The 25,928-nt window shown below is 40.2% G+C and overlaps 1 protein-coding gene across 7 annotated transcripts in view; it reads left to right on the forward strand.

Moving 5' to 3' along the window:
• LOC133661465 (protein-methionine sulfoxide oxidase mical3a-like) overlaps nucleotides 1-25,919 on the forward strand; it is a 32,622-nt gene extending 6,703 nt beyond the window's left edge. For 3 of the 7 annotated variants that reach the window (XM_062064669.1, XM_062064671.1, XM_062064672.1), the window contains 24 exons: nucleotides 474-731; nucleotides 795-910; nucleotides 976-1,099; nucleotides 1,161-1,245; nucleotides 1,315-1,462; nucleotides 1,530-1,726; nucleotides 1,808-1,875; nucleotides 6,050-6,175; nucleotides 6,246-6,323; nucleotides 12,612-12,698; nucleotides 12,776-12,935; nucleotides 13,051-13,148; nucleotides 13,258-13,321; nucleotides 15,571-15,703; nucleotides 15,866-16,101; nucleotides 18,334-18,789; nucleotides 18,864-18,952; nucleotides 21,318-21,389; nucleotides 21,536-21,586; nucleotides 21,660-21,914; nucleotides 21,994-22,084; nucleotides 22,381-22,474; nucleotides 22,552-22,625; nucleotides 25,178-25,919. In XM_062064669.1, the coding sequence (XP_061920653.1) occupies nucleotides 474-731; nucleotides 795-910; nucleotides 976-1,099; nucleotides 1,161-1,245; nucleotides 1,315-1,462; nucleotides 1,530-1,726; nucleotides 1,808-1,875; nucleotides 6,050-6,175; nucleotides 6,246-6,323; nucleotides 12,612-12,698; nucleotides 12,776-12,935; nucleotides 13,051-13,148; nucleotides 13,258-13,321; nucleotides 15,571-15,703; nucleotides 15,866-16,101; nucleotides 18,334-18,789; nucleotides 18,864-18,952; nucleotides 21,318-21,389; nucleotides 21,536-21,586; nucleotides 21,660-21,914; nucleotides 21,994-22,084; nucleotides 22,381-22,474; nucleotides 22,552-22,625; nucleotides 25,178-25,362 (3,345 nt within the window). In that variant the 3' untranslated portion in view covers nucleotides 25,363-25,919. Of the gene's footprint in view, nucleotides 1-473; nucleotides 732-794; nucleotides 911-975; nucleotides 1,100-1,160; nucleotides 1,246-1,291; nucleotides 1,463-1,529; nucleotides 1,727-1,807; nucleotides 1,876-6,049; nucleotides 6,176-6,245; nucleotides 6,324-12,611; nucleotides 12,699-12,775; nucleotides 12,936-13,050; nucleotides 13,149-13,257; nucleotides 13,322-15,570; nucleotides 15,704-15,865; nucleotides 16,102-18,333; nucleotides 18,790-18,863; nucleotides 18,953-21,317; nucleotides 21,390-21,428; nucleotides 21,587-21,659; nucleotides 21,915-21,993; nucleotides 22,085-22,380; nucleotides 22,475-22,551; nucleotides 22,626-25,177 lie in introns of those variants that run through there. The other 4 variants (XM_062064670.1, XR_009827945.1, XM_062064673.1 and 1 more) reach the window with 4 other exon arrangements.
• Nucleotides 25,920-25,928: the final 9 nt, after the last annotated feature.

Raw genomic sequence — 25,928 nt, forward strand, 5'->3', positions numbered from 1 at the left:
GTGAATCAACAGTTTTATTTGCCGTCACTGACACGTAGATCTGAGTGAGCTGCATAGCTGTGGTAGGACACGTTGAAGCTGTGTATTAGCTGGACGACTGGCAGCATGTTCAAGTTGAACGACAGAGATCCCAGAATCGTGCCCTGAGGAACCTCAATGTGTTAAATCCAGTGTAATTTAGCATCGAGCTAGCACATTTTGAAAAATGCAGCCTTATTGGACTTTTGAGCGCCTTCTTGCTGTATAAGCAGTGTTAGCAAAGAACATTGTAAAATTGCCTAAAAGTAGTCTGAAACTTCAACCGTACATGACGTCAGGTGCAACAAAGATACCCAAGTATGACACAATTTGATTCTATGTAAATCGATACCCTGTAGTACAGACTGACTTCGGTCTGTGCCTACTGTATACAAGTTCTGGATTTGTTACCCGTTCCTCACAAACACCCTTTCTATGAATGTTTGGTCTTCCAGGACTTTGCGGACACGGAGCAGCTGCTGTCCCGGGCCAACGTGGACCAGAATGCGTTGCAGGCCTTTGCCCGCACAGCCGCCAACTTCTCCACCAGTCATCAACTTCCATCTTTGGACTTCGCCATTAACCACTACGGACAGCCGGACGTGGCCATGTTCGACTTCACCTCCATGTACGCGGCAGAGAACGCCGCCATGGTCTGGTGTCGCCATGGCCACCAGCTGCTGGTTACGCTGGTGGGAGACAGCTTGCTGGAGGTGAGACAACTTCAAGATTAAGTGGCGTCCACCATTATGAGACGGGTCTCTGTCTCTACGCAGCCCTTCTGGCCAATGGGAACGGGCGTGGCTCGTGGCTTCCTGGCCGCCCTTGATGCGTCTTGGATGATCCGGCGATGGTGTCGGGGGGATTCTCCTCTGGACGTGCTCGCCGAGAGGTGACCTATCTGTCTGACTTTCTGTCTTGTCTTGTCCGTCTGACCAGCCGTATGTCTGCGTCCAGAGAGAGCGTGTATCGTTTGTTGGCTCAGACCACACCAGAGAACATGCAGAAGAACTTTTCTTTATACTCTTTGGACCCGTCCAGCCGATACGTCAACGTGTGTCAGAGCGTCACGCCGACTCAGGTACGCGTTTTTAAATGAAACACCCGTGTAGAATGGATCATGTTTCATGGTTCCTGGACAGGTGAGACACTTGGTTGACACAGGAGAGGAGGCGGGGCAAAACACAGAATTTGATGACATCGTCGGCGTATCGCCATGGAGACAAGGTGAGATGACCTGTCTTGACGTCTTCGTTTGACTAGTTAGAAATAGATTGCTTGTGTCGGCCCAATCAGAGTCCTTGTCCGAGTCCAAGCAGCTGCTGGCGTGGTGTCGGGAGCAGACGCGAGGTTACCCTGGCGTTGCCGTGAGCGACCTGACCACATCATGGAAGAGTGGCGTGGCTCTGTGTGCACTGGTTCACCGCTACAGACCAGACCTCATGTAAAAACACCTTCTGTTCGTTCTTCACGAATGGAAACCCAAATAACAATTTTGTGTTTATCGGCAGAGACTTTGGCGCCCTCAACCCCACGGCGAAGGAAGAAAACATTCGCTTGGCCTTTGATGTGTGCGAGCGAGAGTTTGGAATTTCCCCCCTAATGACGGTGGAGGAGATGTGCTCTGAAGGAGAACCGGACTCTCTGTCCATGGTCATGTACCTCAGCCAGTTCTACCAGAAGCTGCCAGATGCCCCGAACTCTTTGGGTGCGGAAAAACCTCCACCCCCTTCTTGCCCACTTGTGTTCAGGGTCACTAAAGGTCCTTGTTGTTCTGTGTTGCATTCAGGGTCTCAGAGTTCAGAGGTCAGAGCTGCTGTGGTCACTCCCACCGCCATCCTCTGCAGACGATCAAAGGTAGCTTCGGACTGTTCCGTGTACATCAGCGGTGTGAAACTCATTTTAAGCTAAGGGGCCACATGGAGGGAAATCTATTCCCCCAACGGGTCAAATCCTGGCATAATAACTTAAAAATACTGTACAACTTCAGATTGTTTTCTTTGTTTTATGTCGGCCCAAAATAGAAAAAGCACATTCTGAAAATGTACGTATCACAAATACTCTTCTTGACAAAACACTTCGAGTTAGTTGAACATTCTGAGGGAAAAAAATGGTGCATCTTAAAAAAAAAACATGAAGAATACAATGAATTTAGACTTAATCTCAGTGTATCTGCAAAGCAATTAAAGGCCTACTGAAATGAAACTTTTTTATTTAAACGGGGATAGCAGATCCATTTTATGTGTCATACTTGATCATTTCACGATATTGCCATATTTTTGCTGAAAGGATTTAGTAGAGAACAACGACGATAAAGATCGCAACTTTTGGTATCTGATAAAAAAAAAGCCTTGCCCCTACCGGAAGTAGCGTGATGTAGTCAGTTGATCGCCTCCTCATATTTTCCTATTGTTTTCAATGCAGCTAGAGCGATTCGGACCGAGAAAGCGACGATTACCCCATTAATTTGAGCCAGGATGAAAGATTCGTGGATGAGAAACATTAGAGTTAAGGACTAGAATGCAGTGCAAGACATATATTTTTTCGCTCTGATCGTAACTTAGGTACAAGCTGGCTAATTGGATTCCACAATCTCTCCTTTTTCTATTGTGGATCATGGATTTGTATTTTAAACCACCTGGGATACTATATCCTCTTGAAAATGAGAGTCGAGAACGGAAATGGACATTCACAGTGACTTTTATCTCCACGACAATACATCGACGAAACACTTTAGCTACGGAGCTAACGTGATAGCATCGGGCTTAACTGCATATAGAAACAAAATAAATAAATCCCTGACTGGAAGGATAGACAGAAGATCAACAATACTATTAAACCATGGACATGTAAATACACGGTTAATGCTTTCCAGCCTGGCGAAGCTTAAAAATGCTGTTGCTAACGACGCCATTGAAGCTAACTTAGCTATGGAGCTAACGTGATAGCATCGTGCTTAACTGCATATAGAAACAAAATAAATAAATCCCTGACTGGAAGGATAGACAGAAGATCAACAATACTATTAAACCAAGGACATGTCAATACACGGTTAATGCTTTCCAGCTTGGCAAAGCTTAAAAATGCTGTTGCTAACGACGCCATTGAAGCTAACTTAGTATAACGGGACCTCACAGAGCTATGATAAAAACATTAGCGCTCCACCTACGCCAGCCAGCCCTCATCTGCTCATCAACACCCGTGCTCACCTGCGTTCCAGCGATCGACGGAAGGACGAAGGACTTCACTACGATCATCCGTGCGGTCGGTGGCTAGCGTCGGCTAGCGCGTCTGCTATCCAAGTCAAAGTCTTCCTGGTTGTGTTGCTGTAGTCCGCCGCTAATACACCGATCCCACCTACAACTTTCTTCTTTGCAGTCTTCATTGTTCATTAAACAAATTGCAAAAGATTCACCAACACAGATGTCCAGAATACTGTGGAATTATGAGATGAAAACAGAGCTATTTTGTATTGGATTCAATGGGGTACCGATACTTCTGTTTCACTGGTTACGTTTTTTTGATTGATTGATTGAGACTTTTATTAGTAGGTTGCACAGTGAAGTACATATTCCGTACAATTGACCACTAAATGGTAACACCCGAATAAGTTTTTCAACTTGTTTAAGTCGGGGTCCACTTAAATTGATTCATGATACAGATATATACTATCATATATACTATCATCATAATACAGTCATCACACAAGATAATCACATTGAATTATTTACATTATTTACAATCAGGAGTGTGGAGGGGGGTGGGGTGGGGGTGGGGATATGGACATCAAGTAGTGGACATAGAGAGAGAGAGAGAGAGATCAGAAGGCATAAGAAAAAGAATCTGCATTTGATTGTTTACATTTGATTATTAGCAATCCGGGGAGGGTGTTAGTTTAGGGTTGTAGCTGCCTGGAGGTGAACTTTTATAGCGGTTTTGAAGGAGGATAGAGATGCCCTTTCTTTTATACCTGTTGGGAGCGCATTCCACATTGATGTGGCATAGAAAGAGAATGAGTTAAGACCTTTGTTAGTTCGGAATCTGGGTTTAACGTGGTTAGTGGAGCACCCCCTGGTGTTGTGGTTATGGCGGTCATTTACGTTAAGGAAGTAGTTTGACGCACATACGTCATCATCCAAAGACGTTTTCAACCGGAACTTTAGCGGGAAATTTAAAATTGCACTTTATAAGTTAACCCGGCCGTATTGGCATGTGTTGCAATGTTAAGATTTCATCATTGATGTATAAACTATCAGACTGTGTGGTCGGTAGTAGTGGGTTTCAGTAGTCCTTTAAACTTTAAATCACAGCCCATCTAAGATTGAACAAAAAACTAAATAAAGTATGAATCAAACGCTTCTATGTATCACCTACCTCATTTGTCATTTCCATTGTTCACTTTCTTTAAATTTGCACAGAATACAATCATTTTCACAGAACTATATCAATGTGCAGTGTAGGGTTGTACGGTATACTAATGAATCATATTCGGTACTATACCGCCTCTAAAAAGTACCGGTCCCCCACAACCCCGGCCTCCCGTCGTCGTCACGTCGTGTCATTGTTGGTTTTACGAGCCGAGGATCATGTTCGGTAGCGCGCACACACGGAGTACTTACAAACAGACACAGTGTGTAGACAGAAAAAGGAGAACGGACGCATTTCGGCTTAAAAACTGAAGATAAAGGTGAAGTTATAACACTGAAACACCCTCAGGAAGAAGTGCTTTAAGACATGGCTAGCTAGCTAGCGGCTTAAGTCCAGCCGCAGTCGACAGTGTTATAGCTACTTCTAAATCACTAATCCTCACCTCCATGGCGACAAATAAAGTAAGTTTCTTACAAGTATTATTATCGCTGGAGGACGAGAAATAGCTAAACATGCTTCACTACACACCGTAACTCACCGGCGCCAAAATGTAAACAAACGCCATTGATGGATCTACACCTAACATCCACTGTAATGATACCAAGTACAGGAGCGTATCTAGTCGATACTACTATGATTACATCGATATTTTTTATCCATCCATTTTCTACTGCGGGGGGCGCTGTAGCCTATCTCAGCTACAATCGGGCGGAAGGCGGGGTACACCCTGGACAAGTCGCCAGCTCATCGCAGGGCCAACACAGATAGACAGACAACATTCACACTCACATTCACACACTAGGGCCAATTTAGTGTATTTTTCAACATCACAAAATCTCTTTTCGGTCTTAAAAAATGTATATTATGTTTATAAACTCAGGATATATGTCCCTGGACACATGAGGACTTTGAATATGACCAATGTATGATCCTTTGACGACTTGGTATCGGATTGATACCTAAATTTTGTTGTATCATCCAAAACTAAAGTAAAGCATCCAAACAACAGAAAAATAAGTGATTATTACATTTTAACAGAAGTGTAGACAGAGCATGTTAAAAAAGAAAGTAAGCAGATATTAACAGTTAATGAACAAGTAGATTAATAATTGATTTTCTACCGGTAGTCCTTCATAATTTTGCCAAAATAATAGAGTGGAAAATAACACAATATGTTACTGCATACATCAGCAGACTAAGTAGGAGTATTTGTTTGTTTTCTTACTACTAAAAGACAAGTTGTTTTGTATGTTCACTATTTTATTTAAGGACAAATTTGCAATAAGAAACATATGTTTAATGTATCGTAAGATTTTTTGATAAAATAAAGCCAATAATGCAATTTTGGTATCGGGACAACACTAGTGCAGTGAAACCTTTTAAGTGGGATTACCTATTGTTTATTTTACGCCTCTGTTTGTTTTACATTGGGGAGGAATCGCTGCCCCACTTTACAATGTACCTCTTGCTTGGTATACTTGCTCGCCCAGGTATAAACTATTTGCTTCCCTTACAGAATTGCTTTTGCGACATCAAGTGGACACATTTAGAACAGCGGTTTCTCGAATTTAAAAATGCAGCTCAATTGTACACTTAGCAGACTCATCTCGCAGGCTGGATTAAACCTGTTCGCCGGCCTGATCCTTTCTTCTTTTCTTTTCAGGCATGTGATATCGCTGAGAAGTGCCTGGTCGGCAGCTCCCGAGTGCGTCTGATGGCCGACCTGCTGCAGGCCAAGCTGGACCAGAACCATAAGCAGAACCAGGACACTCCGTCTGAGGTTGCGCTGGTCAGTCTCTGATGATGTCACACTTGTCTGATGACATCACTCAGGTCTGACGTGTGCATGTAACAACCAGCAGGGGGAGACCGCAAGTGATCTCCCGCCCCCCAAGGAGGCTTTGGATGTTCTGGTCCATCCATCGTCATGGATACCGGTAAACACTTAAACACTGTGCTGTGACACAAACAATTTCTTATGACTCATCATCTCCTTTGTCAGTCTTTGGCCGTTCAATCAAGCTAGCAAGCAAAAATGAAGTGTTTGTGCGTGCTGAACTCTGATATGTAAAATGTAAAAACTGGATGTATTTTGATTAATGGTGTTGCCATACAACTTTTTCACTTCCGATACAATACTGAAATTGATCCAATACCATATCAGCGGGTATTCATATATTATTTTATTATTTTGTAGCTTGGAATCTTTTAAAAGGCTTGATCAAGTAAAATTATTTAAGCAGAGAACAATGGTAGGTATGAAAAACATTCATTTATTTGTTATAAACCATCTGAAATGGACTTATGCTGTCTTTAAATTGAAAATTTGTGTTTTTTTGCAACACCTGGTGGCCACAAAAATTAATTACGTTAATCTCATGGCGCAGTAAATTGAACTATGCTGACACATTTGTTACTGGATACTTTAGAAATACTCCAATTATATACAACAGCTGCTATAACTAATCCTACAACTATAATCATTTGATAATTGTTTATATTGACAAATGTGTTGTTTCACTATAATATAGGGCTTGAAAGTGTTGAGATGAAATGCAATTCATCCATCTTTACATTGGGTTGCATGCAATACTCCATCCTAAAGTTCTGTTTTTTTCTTGAACAAGTTCCAAATAAGTCGTGAACATGTAGCATCAATAACTGCTACAATGGTTGTCATGATCGCTTCAAGAAAAAAAAAAGATTTGGTGAGATTTGTCTTATTTCCAGTGTAGAAACAAACTCCAGAAAGTGGGGTTAGTGAGCTAATAAACAGACAATGAATGTAAAGAGACGGTGAATAGCCTGGATAGCAGTCGTGAGACAATCAAACATGACTTTTAACGCCATCACCTGGTACATGTTGATGTATTCTCTGCATTTTCACAAGTTTGAATCAAAGCCTCTTTTATTCTGTTGCACATGTAATGAACAGCGTATAGTATTTGGGGGAAAAAAAACAATACATCTATTCGTAGATCAGTAACTGAAAATACTTTAAATATTTCCCACATTAATGCACAGTGTATTTCAGACTTGAAATATATTTGTAGGGATGTCCGATAATGGCTTTTTGCCGATATCCGATATTCCGATATTGTCCAACTCTTAATTACCGATACCGATATCAACCGATACCGATATATACAGTCGTGGAATTAACACATTATTATGCCTAATTTGGACAACCAGGTATAGTGAAGATAAGGGCCTTTTTAAAAAAAAACAAAAAACAATAAAATAAGATAAATAAATTCAAAACATTTTCTTGAATAAAAAATAAAGTTCATCCATCCATCCATCTTCCTCCGCTTATCCGAGGTGGGGTCGCGGGGGCAGCAGCCCAAGCAGGGAAGCCCAGACTTCCCTCTCCCCAGCCACTTCGTCCAGCTCCTCCCGGGGGATCCCGAGGCGTTCCCAGGCCAGCCGGGAGACATAGTCTTCCCAACGTGTCCTGGGTCTTCCCCGTGGCCTCCTACCGGTCGGACGTGCCCTAAACACCTCCCTAGGGAGGCGTTCGGGTGGCATCCTGACCAGATGCCCGAACCACCTCATAAAAACAGTTACATAGAAACTAGTAATTAATGAAAATTAGTCAAATTAACTGTTAAAGGTTAGTACTATTAGTGGACCAGCAGCACGCACAATCATGTGTGCTTACGGACTGTATCCCTTGCAGACTGTATTGATATATATTGATATATAATGTAGGAACCAGAATATTAATAACAGAAATAAAACAACCCTTTTGTGTGAATGAGTGTGAATGGGGAGGGAGGTTTTTTGGGTTGGTGTACTAATTGTAAGTGTATCTTGTGTTTTTTATGTTGATTTAATAAAAATAAAAAAATAAACAAACGATACCGATAATTTAAAAAAAACGATACCGATAATTTCCGATATTACATTTTAAAGCATTTATCGACCGATAATATCGGCAGGCCGACATCTCTAATATTTAGTTTTAAATAAATTTGTCCAGGAGACACCACACAGTGACAAGTCCTGTTGACTTACCTCTGAAACTTTCTGATGTAAAATTCCGAGGTCTTGCACACACCCAAAGTTGGTTTGTCTTTGCTGACTTTGCATTCTGAAATGTTTGGCCTGTATAAAAATGGACTCCATTGACGACCGAGATACAGGACACGTTGGGCAGCTTGCTCAAATGTCATCTATTGGACATGCTCATATGGAACAATTTCACCAATTTTACCTTATTTTAAGGTAGCGAGCCTTTGGAACAGGGTCCAGTTTGTTTCAGTACAGTCCCTTTGATTTTTGTACGATCCATTTTAATCTAGTTTATTGCTCTCACACAATTTATTTGTTTATTTATTAGTTTATTTGAGTACAGCCATGTAAACAAAAACTGTCCATCAACAATGGCTACCCAGCCCCCACGATGCATTGCAAAATCATGTGCCCTATTGATCAAATAGGGATCTTATTACGTACAGTATGCCTAGCTTCTGTGGTATTGTGTACTTAGCTGTTGGACATGTAGCCTACTATCACCCTAAAGCAGGGGTGTCAAACATACGGCCCGCGGGCCGAATCAGGCCTGCAAACAGGTTTTATCCGGCCCGCGGGATGAGTTTGCAAAGTATAAAAATTAGCAGAAATTTTTGAATGAAACAAACTGCTGTTCTAAATGTGTCCACTAGATGTCGCAATAGCAATTCTTTGTATCTTTGTAGATTATGCTACATATGTAAAAAAAAAATAAAGCAGTGCACCAGTCAAGGAAAATGAGCAAACTACATAAATAGTATCCGGTAATTTGATTTTGATTGAGAAGACTATGTCTCCCGGCTGGCCTGGGAACGCCTCGGGATCCCCCGGGAGGAGCTGGACAAAGTGGCTGGGGAGAGGGAAGTCTGGGCTTCTCTGCTTAGGCTGCTGCCCCCGCGACCCGACCTCGGATAAGCGGAAGAAAATGGATGGATGAATGGATTATTTTTTTTACCTTGATAGATTGAAAGTTAACACCAATAAGTTGAATAATTTATTCAGAAAGTATAAATAACAACAAATAAAGATAGAATACTATTAACCACAACATGTAAGTCAGGGGTGTCCAAAGTGCGGCCCGCAGCTAATTGTTTACCGGCCCGCCACACATTCTGGAAATACTATTGTAAAAATAAAAAAGAACATTAAAAAAAGTGCAATGAGGTGAAATCTAACGAGAAAAAGTTGCAATGTTGACACAAAAGCTGCCATGCAGGCTGTTTTTTTTCTTTTGTCATTCTTCATTTTTCTTTTTTTTGCCATTGCTCAAAAAAAAAAAAAAAGACAAAAAATCCATGTTATAAGGAATTATTTTTAGGGCTCCAATTACTTCAAATATTTCACTTTAAAATGTTTTATGTGGTAAATATTGCATATATTGTGTAGTAGCCATATAAAAACATCAAAGTTTTCTTTGACAAAAGCGCATAAAACAAACAAAATAATAGTTCCAGCATAAAATCGACAGATATATCTGGGGCCGTACTTATCAAGCTTCTTAGAATTACTCCTAAGAAGTCTGCTAAGAGTTGACTTAAGAGTAAATAAATTCTTCGCTGAAAGCTGCACTTAAAAGTTAGTTATCAAGCGTCTTACTCACACTTTCAGCGAAGTGTAGGACTGAATCTTAAGTGTCACACTCAGAGCTGAATTACGACATTACTATGTGCCGTAAACGGAATTTTAGGTGACGTAATTTCTGTGTCCATAGAAATGACCAATCACGGAAGGGAATCCGTTGTCTAAGAATAAAGAAATATCTTGGAAATATTTAAGTGGACAATGGGGAGTGTATATTTTGACAATAAACTACAAAATAATACAAAACAAACTAGTCCCCGCCGGCACTCACGCTACCGCTCCCTCTCTTCTATCGCCCACACACTCACTGACGTCACTCACCTCACGGCCACACACATACGCTACTCTCATAATCAAAACATGGTCCCTTCCTAACAGGTATTTACTTACCAACAAAGTCAAAGAGATATCTTTTAAAATCATTCATCGTTATTACCCTGTAAAGACTGTGATGGTTAGATACAAGAAGGACATTGATGTTACCTGCACCTTATGTAACATGCATCCAGAGACTGTTTACCACCTGTTTTGGACTTGTGAAAGCACTCGATCACTATGGCAGGGCATCTGTCGCTTCATCCTGGACAATATTCTTGACAAATTTGTGCTTTGTTTTAAAGATGTGATATTTGGTTTTACACTATATGAACAAAAATTTGAAAAGGAATTTTACCTTTGCAACCTCATTATACTATTGGCTAAGTTGTATATTCATAAATGTAAGTTTCTCAATACCCGACCTGTCTTTTGTGCCTTTAAAAAAGAGTTAGAACTGTACATTAAGACACTCTCTACCTCTAGCAACCAGAAAGCTGTGAAGACGATTGTGTTCCAAATTTGAGTTGTTTACTGAAATTGAGTGAGCCTATGGCTTTGCACTTTATTTATATTATATATATGTTTTTTTGCATTTTATTTTAGTTACTTTGAATTTATAACCCCCTGGCACTGCTTTGTATTCTTTTTGTACTGTTTTGTACTACTTTTGTACTTATTTGATTGTTGAAATGTTGAAATGTATAAATAAAACTTTAAAAAAAAAATTAAAAAAATAAAAATAAAATAAAAACGCTACTCTCATAACATTTTCTTTCCAATTCATTAATTAGGCAACTAATTTGAAACTGGTGTGGGTGGCTCTATATATACTAGCCCACTGCAGCCACATGCAGAAATCAACAAGGATTCGAAAAGTATTAAATCTGTGACAAAAATAATACCCGCTCTGTCTAAAAAATACTGTTTGATCAGCTGCTCGTCATCAAACAAATCCAGGACATCGTTCCGCTCCCTGAACATTCGCGCACGTCTCTCTCGCCTCAGTGCCATCCCCTGGCAACTCCTAACCACTTAAGACACCTCTGAAGGTCTCTTAAATATCGTGGAGAGTAGGAGTGATTCTTAGACTTAAGAACGTTGATAAAAAGCTTTTATTCTTAAGTTTGAGAGTAGGACTAAATTTCACAAATTCTCAGGACTTAAGTGTAAAATGGCACTCTAAGAAGCTTGATAAGTACGGCCCCTGAAGTTGATCTCGTAACTTAAGTGTTGAAAGTAAAAGAAAAACCTAATAAAAATGTATCACTTTATGAGTGGGGCACCTTTTGGATCCCAAATATATTTAGTGATTTTTTATTTATCTTTTATTTATCTTTTGGGGACGGCGTGGCGAAGATGGTAGAGTGGCCGTGCCAGCAATCGGAGGGTTGCTGGTTACTGGGGTTCAATCCCCACCTTCTACCATCCTAGTCACGTCCGTTGTGTCCTTGGGCAAGACACTTCACCCTTGCTCCTGATGGCTGCTGGTTAGCGCCTTGCATGGCAGCTCCCGCCATCAGTGTGTGAATGAGTGAATGTGGAAATACTGTCAAAGCGCTTTGAGTACCTTGAAGGTAGAAAAGCGCTATACACGTATGACTCATTTATCATTTATTTTCACTGTGATTACTCAAAAATATGAAAGAATTAAAATCAATGGTGTCCTGGATTAATGATCTTTTAGGGCTCTAATTACTAAATACTGCATATTTCAGTTTAACTATAAAAAAAACCTAAGTTGTTTTTGACAGAAAAGCCATAAAACATTTTTTTTAATTTGTATTACTTTATATCGACTTGAAGTTGATATAGAGATTTACTGTAAGCGTTAAATAATTAAAAAATAATAATAATCTGACTTATTTTTTAACATTTTAATGACTGAGACCCTTTATGGTCCCCGGAACCCCTAAAGGTAAAATAAATAAAAAAAATGCATATATTTTGTTATGGTTTGAAAATGAAAAATATCAAAATGGCCCCCACATGCTTTAATTTTTCCGTGTACGGCCCTCAGTGGAAAAAGTTTGGACACCCCTGATGTAAGTGTAAAAAAAACTCAACAACATTATGATTTGCACATTTTCAGAATCTGCTTGTTCGATTTTTAAACAAAGAAAACAATCTGAAGTTGTCTTTATTTTTAAGTTATCGTGCCGTGATTTTACCAGTCCCACTTGGGAGTAGATTTTTCTCAATGTGCCCCCGATGTAAAATGAGTTTGACACCCCTGCCCTAAAGTGTAACATCCATAACTTTTTGTGAACAGCATGTTTTATATATTTTTACATGTTAAATTGTTTTGTTGTCAGAACAAACGGACGCAGCAGCAGCAGCAGTTAAGTTTTCGCTTCAAACAGAAACTCAACTCTCAGCTTGTCACGGACCACAAAGAACAGGTAGACCCCGTGCCGCTAAGGACCCTTGTCACCATTGTCTGTTAACGAAATGTGTGTGTGTGTGTGTGTGTCTGCAGGGCTCGTGTGCCAGCGACGTGTGTTTCTTCTGTCGGCAGAAAGTTTACGTGATGGAGCGTCTGAGCGCCGAAGGTGTTTTCTTCCATAGAAGTTGTTTTGTGTGCCACTCGTGTGACGGCACGCTGAGACTTGCCGCCTACCGTTACCACGCCCCCAGCGGTGAGATTGCCACGCCTCCAGGAAGTCTGTTTCGAAAGCTTCGCCGACCATTGAATGACGAGTATAACGTGTGGTCACATGACCTATTTGATCCCTGACGTCTTCTTTTCTTCAGGGAAGTTTTTCTGCCCGCAGCACTGCGATCCCTCGACTCCTCCCAGCCCGTCTGCGGTGAAGAAGCCGAGGACGTCATTTGACAGAGCGTCGTCTTGTGTGAGCAGCTGTGGATTTTGGTCTTGAAACATCTGCATTTATTGTTGTGCTGGTTGTCATGGCAACGGTAGCAGCATCCTACACAACACTGATGATGATGTCTCCACAGACGTCGCCGCTCTCCTCCGCAGACTCCCACGTCTCCATGGCGACAGAGTGCCGACGCTCGTCAGGTGAGTCATACGTGTTTGCACCGTGTACAAACTGGGGTCATTGTGAGTGTGTTCTGGCAATGCTTACTTAATGGGGACATTGCTCTGTTTACACAGTCACCTTTAGGGGACCTCTGACGGTATGGGGCCAAAAAAAGAGGTCCCCTAAAGGGAAACCTTTTTAAATGATAGTCAGATCCATTCTGGAGATGCCTAAGTGATTTTAAAGCTTTGGTCCATAAAGCATGTTCACTGGTTAGTTTGAGTGTGAGACATTTGCACAGCAGCCCCCTCATCGGGCTGTAGCTGGTACATTTAAGTGGTGAAACTTCCTATAAGAGGACAGCTGTAGTGCTGTATTCTGAGGATCATGTCATATTTCATTTGATTTTTTTTTTTTTTAATGGTCCTCAGTTGTCACGTACAAATTTGTGTGAATTATGCAAAATTATTAAAATTTGGTCCCCATGAACCATATTAACTGTTTTTCCCCAGGGTCCCCAGTAAGAATGTTCAGCACGTTACTTCATCAATCCAGAGATTTAAAGACGTGTATGAGCTAACTGAGCAGTGGCCATTTTACTTACCGTATTTTTCGGAGTATAAGTCGCTCCGGCCGAAAATGCATAATAAAGAAGGAAAAAAACATATATAAGTCGCACTGGAGTATAAGTCGCATTTTTTGGGGAAATGTATTTGATAAACCCCAACACCAAGAATAGACATTTGAAAGGCAATTTAAAATAAATAAAGAATAGTGAACAACAGTACGTTATATGACGCATAAATAACCAACTGAGAACGTGCCTGGTATGTTAACGTAACATATTATGGTAAGAGTCATTCAAATAACTACAACCATACTTGCCAACCCTCCCGTTTTTAGCGGGAGAATCCCGGTATTCAGCGCCTCTCCCGACAACCTCCCGGCAGAGATTTTCTCCCGACAAACTCCCGGTATTCAGCCGGAGCTGGAGGCCACGCCCCAACTGTGTAACTGCATAACTTAGTGTGTCAAAAATTCCGCCTGTACGAAAATATTAATGTTCAATTACACATTTAACCATGTTAATTATTGTTGTTGTAATTTTTTTTAATTAATTCATTCACAAGCTCGTAATATTTCTATTTGTAATTAACTACTAACTAAACATTGCGTGTATTTGTATATTATTTTTATTTCAAGAGCATTTTTTTTATCTTAGGTGTGTCTGCATACTTGCCAACCCTCCCGTTTTTAGCGGGAGAATCCCGGTATTCAGCGCCTCTCCCGACAACCTCCCGGCAGAGATTTTCTCCCGACAAACTCCCGGTATTCAGCCGGAGCTGGAGGCCACGCCCCCTCCAGCTCAATGCGGACCTGAGACTGAGTGGGGACAGCCTATTCTCACGTCCGCTTTCCCACAGTATAAATACGCTTGCAAGTTCCAAAACGAATGGAAACAAGAATTTCAGTTCATCCAGGACAGTTCGAAGGGGAAGGTGTATGTTGCCTGTAAATATGTAGAACAGACTTCTCCATTGAACACGGTGGCCGAAATGATTTCTCAGTCATGAACAGAGAAGTTAAACAGGACAATAATGCCCTCTAATGGATAGATAATTCAAGTATTTCTTTTATGTAAATAAAATAAATATATATATATAGCTAGAATTCACTGAAAGTCAAGTATTTCATACATGTATGTATATATATATATATATTTATATATATATATTTATATATATATATATATATATATATATATATATATATATATATATATATATATATATATATATATATATATATATATATATATATATATATATATATGAAATACTCGAGTTGGTGAATTCTAGCGGTAAATAACCACGCCCCCCCTACCCCCCCCCTACCCCCCACCTCCCGATATTGGAGGTCTCAAGGTTGGCAAGTATGACTATAACATATAGAACATGCTATACGTTTACCAATCAATCTGTCACTCCTAATCGCTAAATCCGATGAAATCTTACACGTCTAGTCTCTTACGTGAATGAGCTAAATAATATTATTTGATATTTTACGGTAATGTGTTAATAATTTCACACATAAGTCGCTCCTGAGTATAAGTCGCACCCCCGGCCAAACTTTGAAAAAAACTACGACTTATAGTCCGAAAAATACGGTAATTTTTTTTATGCCTCCACAACCTGTAGAAAGGGTGGTCCCCACAAGTGATGATCAAAAACTTGGTTCCCATTCCAAATGTGTGTGTGTGTGTGTGTGTGTGTGTGTGTGTTTACAGTTTTTTCAGTGGTGTCAATGACGCCAGAGAGAATTGAAGTAGAAAACGATCAGGCGGAGCTCGCTGCTGAGATCTCTGAGGAGACGTTGGCGTGCTTCAACTTGGGTGCACTTGAAGACGTGCAGACAAGCAGGTAACATCTCACCTTTGACTTTTGATGCAAACCTTCTCTCCTTTGTCAGAAACTGCCACAATTATTTCACTTTCTACATCATTTTATACATCAACATCTGGAATACAATTCCACCTCGTGACACTTTTTCACTGGACTTTTTAACGCACCATTTGTGTCCAGGTCTGAATGGGGCGTCGAGGCGCCGACCCGTGGCGCTCGTCATCCTTTGACCTCACAGACGTCCAAACCGGCGTGGAGGGATGAGCTTCAGAAAAACTTTCAGCTGATAGGCTGCGAGGTGGAGGAGGAGGAAGAGGACGACGATGAAGATGAGGATGAGGAGGAGGAGGAGGATGAAGACGATGACAACACAGGCTGTGAGGAAGTTGTGAATGAAGATGATGATGGCCATATGGGTTAGTGTACATTTACATCCTTCTATGTCACTTCCTGTGCTGTCGGTAGTGAGAGAGGGGGGAAAGATTTACATGAACACATGAACATATTTGACATTCATTCAATAACATAATTCCCATGAACATAATTGACATACATTCATTAACATAAATCAATCAATCAATCAAAGATTACTTATACAATGTATATTTATAAACATTGCATTTAATTATGTTCATGAATACATGAACAGAATTGATATTAATACATAAATATACTGTAATTAACACAAACAAAATAAGCCAAATTGTTTCAAGCACATGGACATTATTGACATGAACATAATTGACATGAATGTAATTTACATGAAAACATTAACATAATTGAGATGAAAACATGAAAAACCCCGACACAAATACATTAGAAAAATTTACATGAATACATGAAAATAAAACTGACACAAACACATGAACAATATTGACATGAATACAGGAACATAATTGAAATGAACACAATTAATATAAACACATGACCATTATTGACATGAACATAATTGACATGAATATAATTGACATGACCACGTTAACAGAATTGACATGAATACATGAACATAATTGACATGAATACATGACTATAATTGACATGAATACATGGACATCATTGACATGAACACAATTAATATAAACACATGGGCATTACTGGCATGAACGTAATTGACATGAATATAATTGACATGACCACGTTAACAGAATTGACATGAATACATGAACATAATTGAGATGAAAACTGACACGAATACATGAACATAATTGACGTGAATGTAATTTATATGAAAACATTAACATAATTGAGATGAAAACATGAAAAACCCTGACACAAATACATTAGCAAAATTTACATGAATACATGAAAATAAAACTGACACATGAACAATATTGACATGAATACATGAATAAAATTGACATGAATACAGGAACATAATTGACATGAACACAATTAATATAAACACATGACCATTATTGACATGAACATAATTGACATGAATATAATTGACATGACCACGTTAACAGAATTGACATGAATACATGAACATAATTGACATGAATACATGACTATAATTGACATGAATACATGGACATCATTGACATGAACACAATTAATATAAACACATGGGCATTACTGACATGAACGTAATTGACATGAATATAATTGACATGACCACGTTAACAGAATTGACATGAATACATGAACATAATTGACATGAATACATGGACATCATTGACATGAACACAATTAATATAAACACATGGCCATTACTGACATGAACATAATTGACATGAATATAATTGACATGACCACATTAACGGAATTGACATGAATACATGAACATAATTGACATGAATACATGACTATAATTGACATGAATACATGGACATCATTGACATGAACACAATTAATATAAACACATGGCCATTACTGACATGAACATAATTGACATGAATATAATTGACATGACCACATTAACGGAATTGACATGAATACATGAACATAATTGTGATGAAAACTGACACGAATACATGAACAGAATTGACATGAATACATGAACATAATTGATACAAACACATTTACAATATTGACATGAATACATGAATATAATTGACATGAATACATGAATATAATTGACATGGGGGCGGCGTGGCGCAGTTGGTAGAGTGTCCGTGCCAGCAATCGGAGGGTTGCTGGTTACTGGGGTTCAATCCCCACCTTCTACCATCCTAGTCACGTCCGTTGTGTCCTTGGGCAAGACACTTCACCCTTGCTCCTGATGGCTGCTGGTTAGCGCCTTGCATGGCAGCTCACGCCATCAGTGTGTGAATGTGTGTGTGAATGGGTGAATGTGGAAGTACTGTCAAAGCGCTTTGAGTACCTTGAAGGTAGAAAAGCGCTATACAAGTATAACCCATTTATCATTATTTATGAATACATGAACATCATTGACATGAACAAAATTAATATTAACACATGGCCATTATTGACATGAACATGACTGAAATTAATACATGAACATAATTGATACAAACACATGAACAATATTGACATGAATACATGAACATAATTGACATGAACAAAATTAATATAAACACATGGCCATTGCTGACATGAATACATGAACATAATTGACATGAACAAATCAATCAACAATGTTTGCTCTGTCCTTTCCTTTCTCGTGCCCTTGCTCCCTCTCCCCTCAGCAGACACAAGTGATGTCACTTCCTCCGACGCCTTCTCTCTACCTGAGACTTCCTCCACTGCCTCCTTCATCACCAAGCTTGACTCCGCCTCCTCCACCTGTTCACCCAGCTCTTGTAAGAAAGAAGCCCCGCCCATTGAGGTTGTCCATTCAGTGTGTCCTCCCCAGAGATCTTTTGATGACATCAATCTGTCACTGAAGAAGCTCCGCCTTCTGCAAGACAAATGTGCAGTGGAGATAGAGTGGGCGGAGCCAGAAGAGACAGGAAGCAGCCAACAAACGCACAACCGACGTCATCGCTATCTCAAAGGTCTACGCGAGGCTCCGCCTCCTTCTGCTTGGCGGAAAGGAGGAGGAGCCAGGGCGCTGTGGAATGCAGTGTTTGCCAGAAAGAGAAACAAGCGGAATGAGGGCGGAGCCTCACTGCCAGCTGCAAACGAGCTGAAGAAAGATGAAGGTAAGTGGTCGTGGAGATGATGATGTCACTGCTAAGATGTCTTCATTCCAGTTCAAGCACTTCTATTGTCACAGCTTTGACAGAAGCTGTCACTTTGATGGATGAATGTGACCTTGACTCAGCCACTATTCAACACAGATGCTCACTTGGGCCCAGAAACAACGTAAGAGTCAGAACCAACATGTTTATATCAAATAAACAATGCAAGATCATTCAAAAATAATGTCAAATTGATATCAAATAACTAATACTTTAAGATAACAAAATAATATCAAATAAATGTTGGATCATTTAAAATGAATCTTGATAATTGAATAATAATGGCAATAATATAATTAAATAGATAATATAAATGTAATAATGTAAGAAATAATGTAAAATAAATATTAAAAATGATTAAAACATTGTAAGATAATATAAAAATAAATAATGAATAAGACTAATGAATAAGATAATGAAATAAACAATGAAAATTGTGTAAAATACCCAATGTATGGTAGCAAAATAATATGAGTTAACCAATGTAAGATAACATAAATGTGTTTAATAGATGAATACATAAAAATGAAATAATATAAAATTAAAGGCCTACTGAAATGAATTTTTTTTATTTAAACGGGGATAGCAGATCTATTCTATGTGTCATACTTGATCATTTCGCGATATTGCCATATTTTTGCTGAAAGGATTTAGTATAGAACAACGACGATAAAGATTGCAACTTTTGGTATCTGATAAAAAAAAGGCTTGCACCTACCGGAAGTAGCGTGACGTAGTCAGTTGAACATATACGCAAAGTTCCCTATTGTTTACAATGATGGCCGCATGAAGTGAGAGAGATTCGGACCGAGAAAGCGACAATTTCCCCATTAATTTGAGCGAGGATGAAAGATTTGTGGATGAGTAAAGTGCAAGTGAAGGACTAGTGGGGAGTTGAAGCTATTCAGATAGGGAAGATGCTGTGAGAGCCGGGGGTGACCTGATATTCAGCTGGGAATGACTACAACAGTAAATAAACACAAGACATATATATACTCTATTAGCCACAACACAACCAGGCTTATATTTAATATGCCACAAATTAATCCTGCATAAAAACACCTGCGTGTTTGTTATGCTAGCTCCTAGCTCCTCTGCTAGCTCCTAGCTCCATAGAACACGCCAATACAATTCAAACACCTGATCAACACACACAATCACTCAGCCCAAAAGACCGTTTACCTAACCCAAGGTTCATAAAGCTTATATATTTTTAAAAAGTTACGTACGTGACGCGCACATACGGTCAAGTTATCGAATGTTTAGCAGCCAAGGCTGCATACTCACGGTACCTGATATTCAGCTGGGAATGACTACAACAGTAAATAAACACAAGACATATATATACTCTATTAGCCACAACACAACCAGGCTTATATTTAATATGCCACAAATTAATCCTGCATAATAACACCTGCGTGTTTGTTATGCTAGCTCCTAGCTCCTCTGCTAGCTCCTAGCTCCATAGAACACGCCAATACAATTCAAACACCCGATCAACACACACAATCACTCAGCCCAAAAGACCGTTCACCTAACCCAAGGTTCATAAAGCTTATATATTTTAAAAAAGTTACGTACATACGCAAAAAAAAGCCAAAGCTGCATACTCACAGTAGCACGTCTGCGTCTTTGTCATCCAAATCAAAGTAATCCTGGTAAGAGTCTGTGTTGTCCCAGTTCTCTACAGGCGTCTGTGTATCCAAATCAAAAGTCCTCCTGGTTAGAGTCTCTGTTATCCGAGTTCTTCCATCTTGACTGCATCTTTCGGGAATGTAAACAAAGAAGCGCCGGCTGTGTACTGTTGTGGCTGACTACGTTCGAAAAATACGTCCATTTCGCACCGACAACTTTCTTCTTTGCTTGCTTGGCTTCCTTCTCCATAATGCAATGAACATGATTGAAACAGATTCACGAACACAGATGTCCAGAATACTGTGGAATTATGAAATGAAAACAGAGCTTTTTCGTACCGGCTTCAATGTGGAAGGCATACCCGTGTTCGTCGGGCTACGTCACGCGCATACGTCATCCTCAGAGGCGTTTCGAACCGGAAGTTTAGCGGCAAATTTAAAATGTCACTTTATAAGTTAACCCGGCCGTATTGGCATGTGTTATAATGTTAAGATTTCATCATTGATATATAAACTATCAGACTGCGTGGTCGGTAGTAGTGGGTTTCAGTAGGCCTTTAATGTAATGTACAATAAATAAATACGTAAAATAACAAATTTAATAAATAAATCATATTAAAGAAAATTAAAAAACTTTGTAATTTACAACAAATAATAAATAATTATGTAAAAATAACCACTTTGGATAATATAAAATAATGTCAAATGACCAGTGTAAGATCATGTATAATAAGATGTAATAAATATTAAGATAATATATCAAAGTAAGAAAAAATGTAAGACCGTGTCAAATAAATGATGTAAGATAAATGGAAACTTTTTTGGATGTACAAACATTTCATGTTGTGTTTGTAGCTCCATTTGGAGACCATCGACATGACCAGAAACTTGCAACAAATATCAGTGAAAGACCAGCAGACAGCACAGGTATCATTTGGTATCCTTTGGTATTGTTTGTGTACTTAGGTATCCTTTAGTATCCTTTGGCGGATGTGTTGTCTGCACCGACTTGGACCTGTTGTTGGTGACTTGACATGAGCCAGGACTGTCTTACTGTCTTTCGTGTCTTATAGCCTGCATACGTTCCTCACGCGGTGGCTTTCAAACCAGCCATTCCCGTTCAGGTACACTCTGAGGAAATGACAACCAGAACCCATTCAGAAGATTTCACATTTAAAAAAAAATCTTTGTTCTCAGTTTGCGCCGGAACGTTGCTCAAAAAACAAAGCTACGCTGCAGGATTCTGATGGACGGTCTTCCTGTGTGACGGAAGTGGTGGGGGTCCTTGTGGACCCGACGGAACCGTCGAGTTTGAGCGTGACGGAGACCCTGTTCCAGAGGGAACATGAGCGTGAGCATGCACACCCGGGCACCAGAGTCTGCCGTCGGGCTCAAGGGACAACTCGCAGACGAGCAAAGCAGAAGGAACTGATGAGACTCCACAAAGCGCAGGTGAGTACACCAAAGAGGGTTGGGACTGGGTCCTATGTTTGGTTCTGTGAAGCCTGATCGATAATGTTGAATGTGTCAGCTGATCCAGAGACAGTTGCAGCTGGTTGAGGAGGAGCAGCGATGTCTGGAGGCCAAAGGAGTGACAGTGGAGAGACTTCTGAGAGGAGAAGGTATGAAGAACAGTGCAGGGGGCTCCTCTATGAAACTGTATGCTTCCTTCCCGGAGGTGAAAAACAGTGGTGGTCAACCAAGCCAAGGTGTACTCTCTGAGTACACAGGGGGCCTAGATCTTCCTCCAAAAAGCAGATACATGAAAAAAAATCGAACTATGCAATGGAATAGATCCCTATACTTTATCAAAAAAGATTTGTTCGGTGATGTGAAGGATCTATTCCTTGATATCAGCTTCATGGCTTTGACCCCTGGAGTCGGTTGACTTCAGTAAGAACCTAACCTGTCTCTGCAGGACTCCATGAGAACACCGATCTCATGAAGCACTGGTTCCACTTGGTCCAGCAGAAGAATGTTCTTGTTCGATACGAATCTGTACTTATGATTTTGTGAGTACGTCACCCTTGACTGCAGATGACTCAAGGTGCTCGTGCATGGCTGACCTTGAACCTTTTGCTTCCTTAAGTGCACGAGACCTGCAGCTGGAAGATCAACAGAATCGCCTGCAGCAGGAACTCCGTGACAGGATGGCAGTGGAAGGTAAAACGCCTGATTGGGCTGGAGGGCACGGGGACCAGGAAGGACATCGCTCGGTGTACTTTGTAGTCGGCCTCAGGTTGTCTTAATGTGGGGGGGTCAAAGGTTAGAAGAGTTGAGGTACTTCAGTGTTTCTCAGAGTCTTAATCATGCAGTTCATCCATCCAGGGCTTCTGATAGGTCAAGTCTTTTTAATATGTGATGTCAACGTGTTCACCAGGGTTGGGCGGCCTTCTTTGCGTGCCTAAACACTCTGTATGTATGTGCAAACCCTGTTTCCATATGAGTTGGGAAATGTTGTTAAATGTAAATATAAACGGAATACAATGATTTGCAAATCATTTTCAACCCATATTCAATTGAATGCACTACAAAGACAAGATATTTGATGTTCAAACTCATAAACTTTTTTTTTTTTTTGCAAATAATTACTTAGAATTTCATGGCTGCAACACGTGCCAAAGTAGTTGGGAAAGGGCATGTTCACCACTGTGTTACATGGCCTTTCCTTTTAACAACACTCAGTAAACGTTTGGGAACTGAGGAGACACATTTTTTAAGCTTCTCAGGTGGAATTATTTCCCATTCTTGCTTGATGTACAGTTTAAGTTGTTCAACAGTCCGGGGGTCTCCGTTGTGGTATTTAAGGCTTCATAATGCACCACACATTTTCAATGGGAGACAGGTCTGGACTACAGGCAGGCCAGTCTAGTACCCGCACTCTTTTACTATGAAGCCACGTTGATGTAATACGTGGCTTGGCATTGTCTTGCTGAAATAAGCAGGGGCGTCCATGGTAACGTTGCTTGGATGGCAACATATGTTGCTCCAAAACCTGTATGTACCTTTCAGCATTAATGGCGCCTTCACAGATGTGTAAGTTACCCATGTTTTGGGCACTAATACACCCCCATACCATCACAGATGCTGGCTTTTCAACTTTGCGCCTATAACAATCCGGATGTTCCTTTTCCTCTTTGGTCCGGAGGACACGACATCCACAGTTTCCAAAAACAATTTGAAATGTGGACTCGTCAGACCACAGAACACTTTTCCACTTTGTATCAGTCCATCTTAGATGAGCTCAGGCCCAGCGAAGCCGACAGCGTTTCTGGGTGTTGTTGATAAACGGTTTTCGCCTTGCATAGGAGAGTTTTAACTTGCACTTACAGATGTAGCGACCAACTGTAGTTACTGACAGTGGGTTTCTGAAGTGTTCCTGAGCCCATGTGGTGATATCCTTTACACACTGTCGCTTGTTGATGCAGTACAGCCTGAGGGATCGAAGGTCACGGGCTTAGCTGCTTACGTGTAGTAATTTCTCCAGATTCTCTGAACCCTTTGATGATATTACGGAGCGTAGATGGTGAAATCCCTAAATTCCTTGCAATAGCTGGGTGAGAAAGGTTTTTCTTCAACTGTTCAACAATTTGCTCAAGCATTTGTTGACAAAGTGGTGACCCTCGCCCCATCCTTGTTTGTGAATGACTGTGCATTTCATGGAATCTACTTTTATACCCAATCATGGCACCCACCTGTTCCCAATTTGCCTGTTCACCTGTGGGATGTTCCAAATAAGTGTTTGATGAGCATTCCTCAACTTTATCAGTATTTATTGCCACCTTTCCCAACTTCTTTGTCACGTGTTGCTGGCATCAAATTCTAAAGTGAATGATTATTTGCAAAAAAAATTTTTTTTATCAGTTTGAACATCAAATATGTTGTCTTTGTAGCATATTCAACTGAATATGGGTTGAAAATGATTTGCAAATCATTGTATTCCGTTTATATTTACATCTAACACAATTTCCCAACTCATATGGAAACTGGGTTTGTATGTGTAAACCCCAAAACCAGTTAAGTTGGCAGGGATTTCACCATCTAAGGTCTGTAATATCATCAAAAGATTCAGAGAATCTGGAGAGATTACTGCACGTAAGCGATGATATTACGGACCTTCGATTCCTCAGGCGGTACTGCATCAAAAAGCGACATCAGTGAGTAAAGGATATCACCACATGGGCTCAGGAACTCTTCAGAAAACCACTGTCAGTAATTACAGTTGGTCGCTACATCTGTAAGTGCAAGTTAAAACTGTACTATGCAAAGCGAAAGCCATTTATCAACAACACCCACGTGGGATTGATGGCAACTTTCAATCTTTAAAATAATTTTTGAAAAATCAATCTTGTTGTAGTTAATTTTGTGGCGAGTTTGGTCCGTTTTACATAATAATAATGCCACAAATCATATGGGGTATTAACTTCGCTGAACGTCTATTTATTTTTTTAATACACACACACACATACCGAGCACCCACTGGCAGAAATGTAGATCGATGATTGATAGTATTCAATATTGTGTCCTTCTATATTAAATTAATACTTTGTATAATTACCTAACACGTGCTAGCACACATACTGTAAGTGTCCATGCAGAGCTGGAAGTCTGTGTCCTAAAGAGACGCCGCCCTCCAGTCAGATCTGAACTCTTGTGTAGAGGTGTAAACAAAAAGGTGTTAAAAAAAAGTACCGTATGTGTCCTTCTTGTGTCAGACCACCTCAAGGAGGAGGCTGAGCTGCTGAAAGAGCGTGAAACCCTGGAGGAGATGTTAGAGGTGGTGGAGCAGAGAAGGGCCCTGGTACCCTTGCTGGAGGAGCAGCGACTGCTGGACCTTAAGGAAGACCAAAACCTGAAGGATGTGATGATTTCCCGGGGAATTGGCCTTGACTGGGTCTGACCTACTTTCCAGAGATTTGTACTGGCATTGTACCTGCAGCAGAATCTGTGGACCTAGTCTGAAAAAAAGACTACCTTATGGAGTTGTTTTTTTAACTCATCTGTCAGCTGGTTCTAAGCGGAACTATCTGAAATGTTGGCTAGCAAAAACTGCTTAGCCATTGTGTTATGAAATGTCATTCTTTAAAGATCATGAACAGTTTCTTAATGATCTTCCTAGGGATTCCTAGTTGACATGTCTCAACAGGAGGATCATGTGTCAACTTGTCGAGCTGGTGAATAGTTCTTTGAAATCTTTCAATAAAAATGCAAAAAATATGGCCGCACGAGAGCAGGGCAGGGGCCACCAAGGGCCACCCCAGCCTCAGCACCCAACTATTTAGCACAAAGCTGAATAGACTGTTGAAGCCTGCTGTGACGAAAGGACTCGTTCTCTGTGTCCTAACGTTGTTTCATCATTCTTGATTTCAGCTTCCCGTGTGTCAAGAACCTGTCACAATACTAACGTTCTAAAACGTGACCTTTGTACCTTGTATTTGTCATGAACGTTTCAAATAAAAAAGTGAT

Source organism: Entelurus aequoreus, linkage group LG12 (assembly GCF_033978785.1).
Source record: "Entelurus aequoreus isolate RoL-2023_Sb linkage group LG12, RoL_Eaeq_v1.1, whole genome shotgun sequence".
NCBI lineage: Eukaryota > Metazoa > Chordata > Actinopteri > Syngnathiformes > Syngnathidae > Entelurus > Entelurus aequoreus.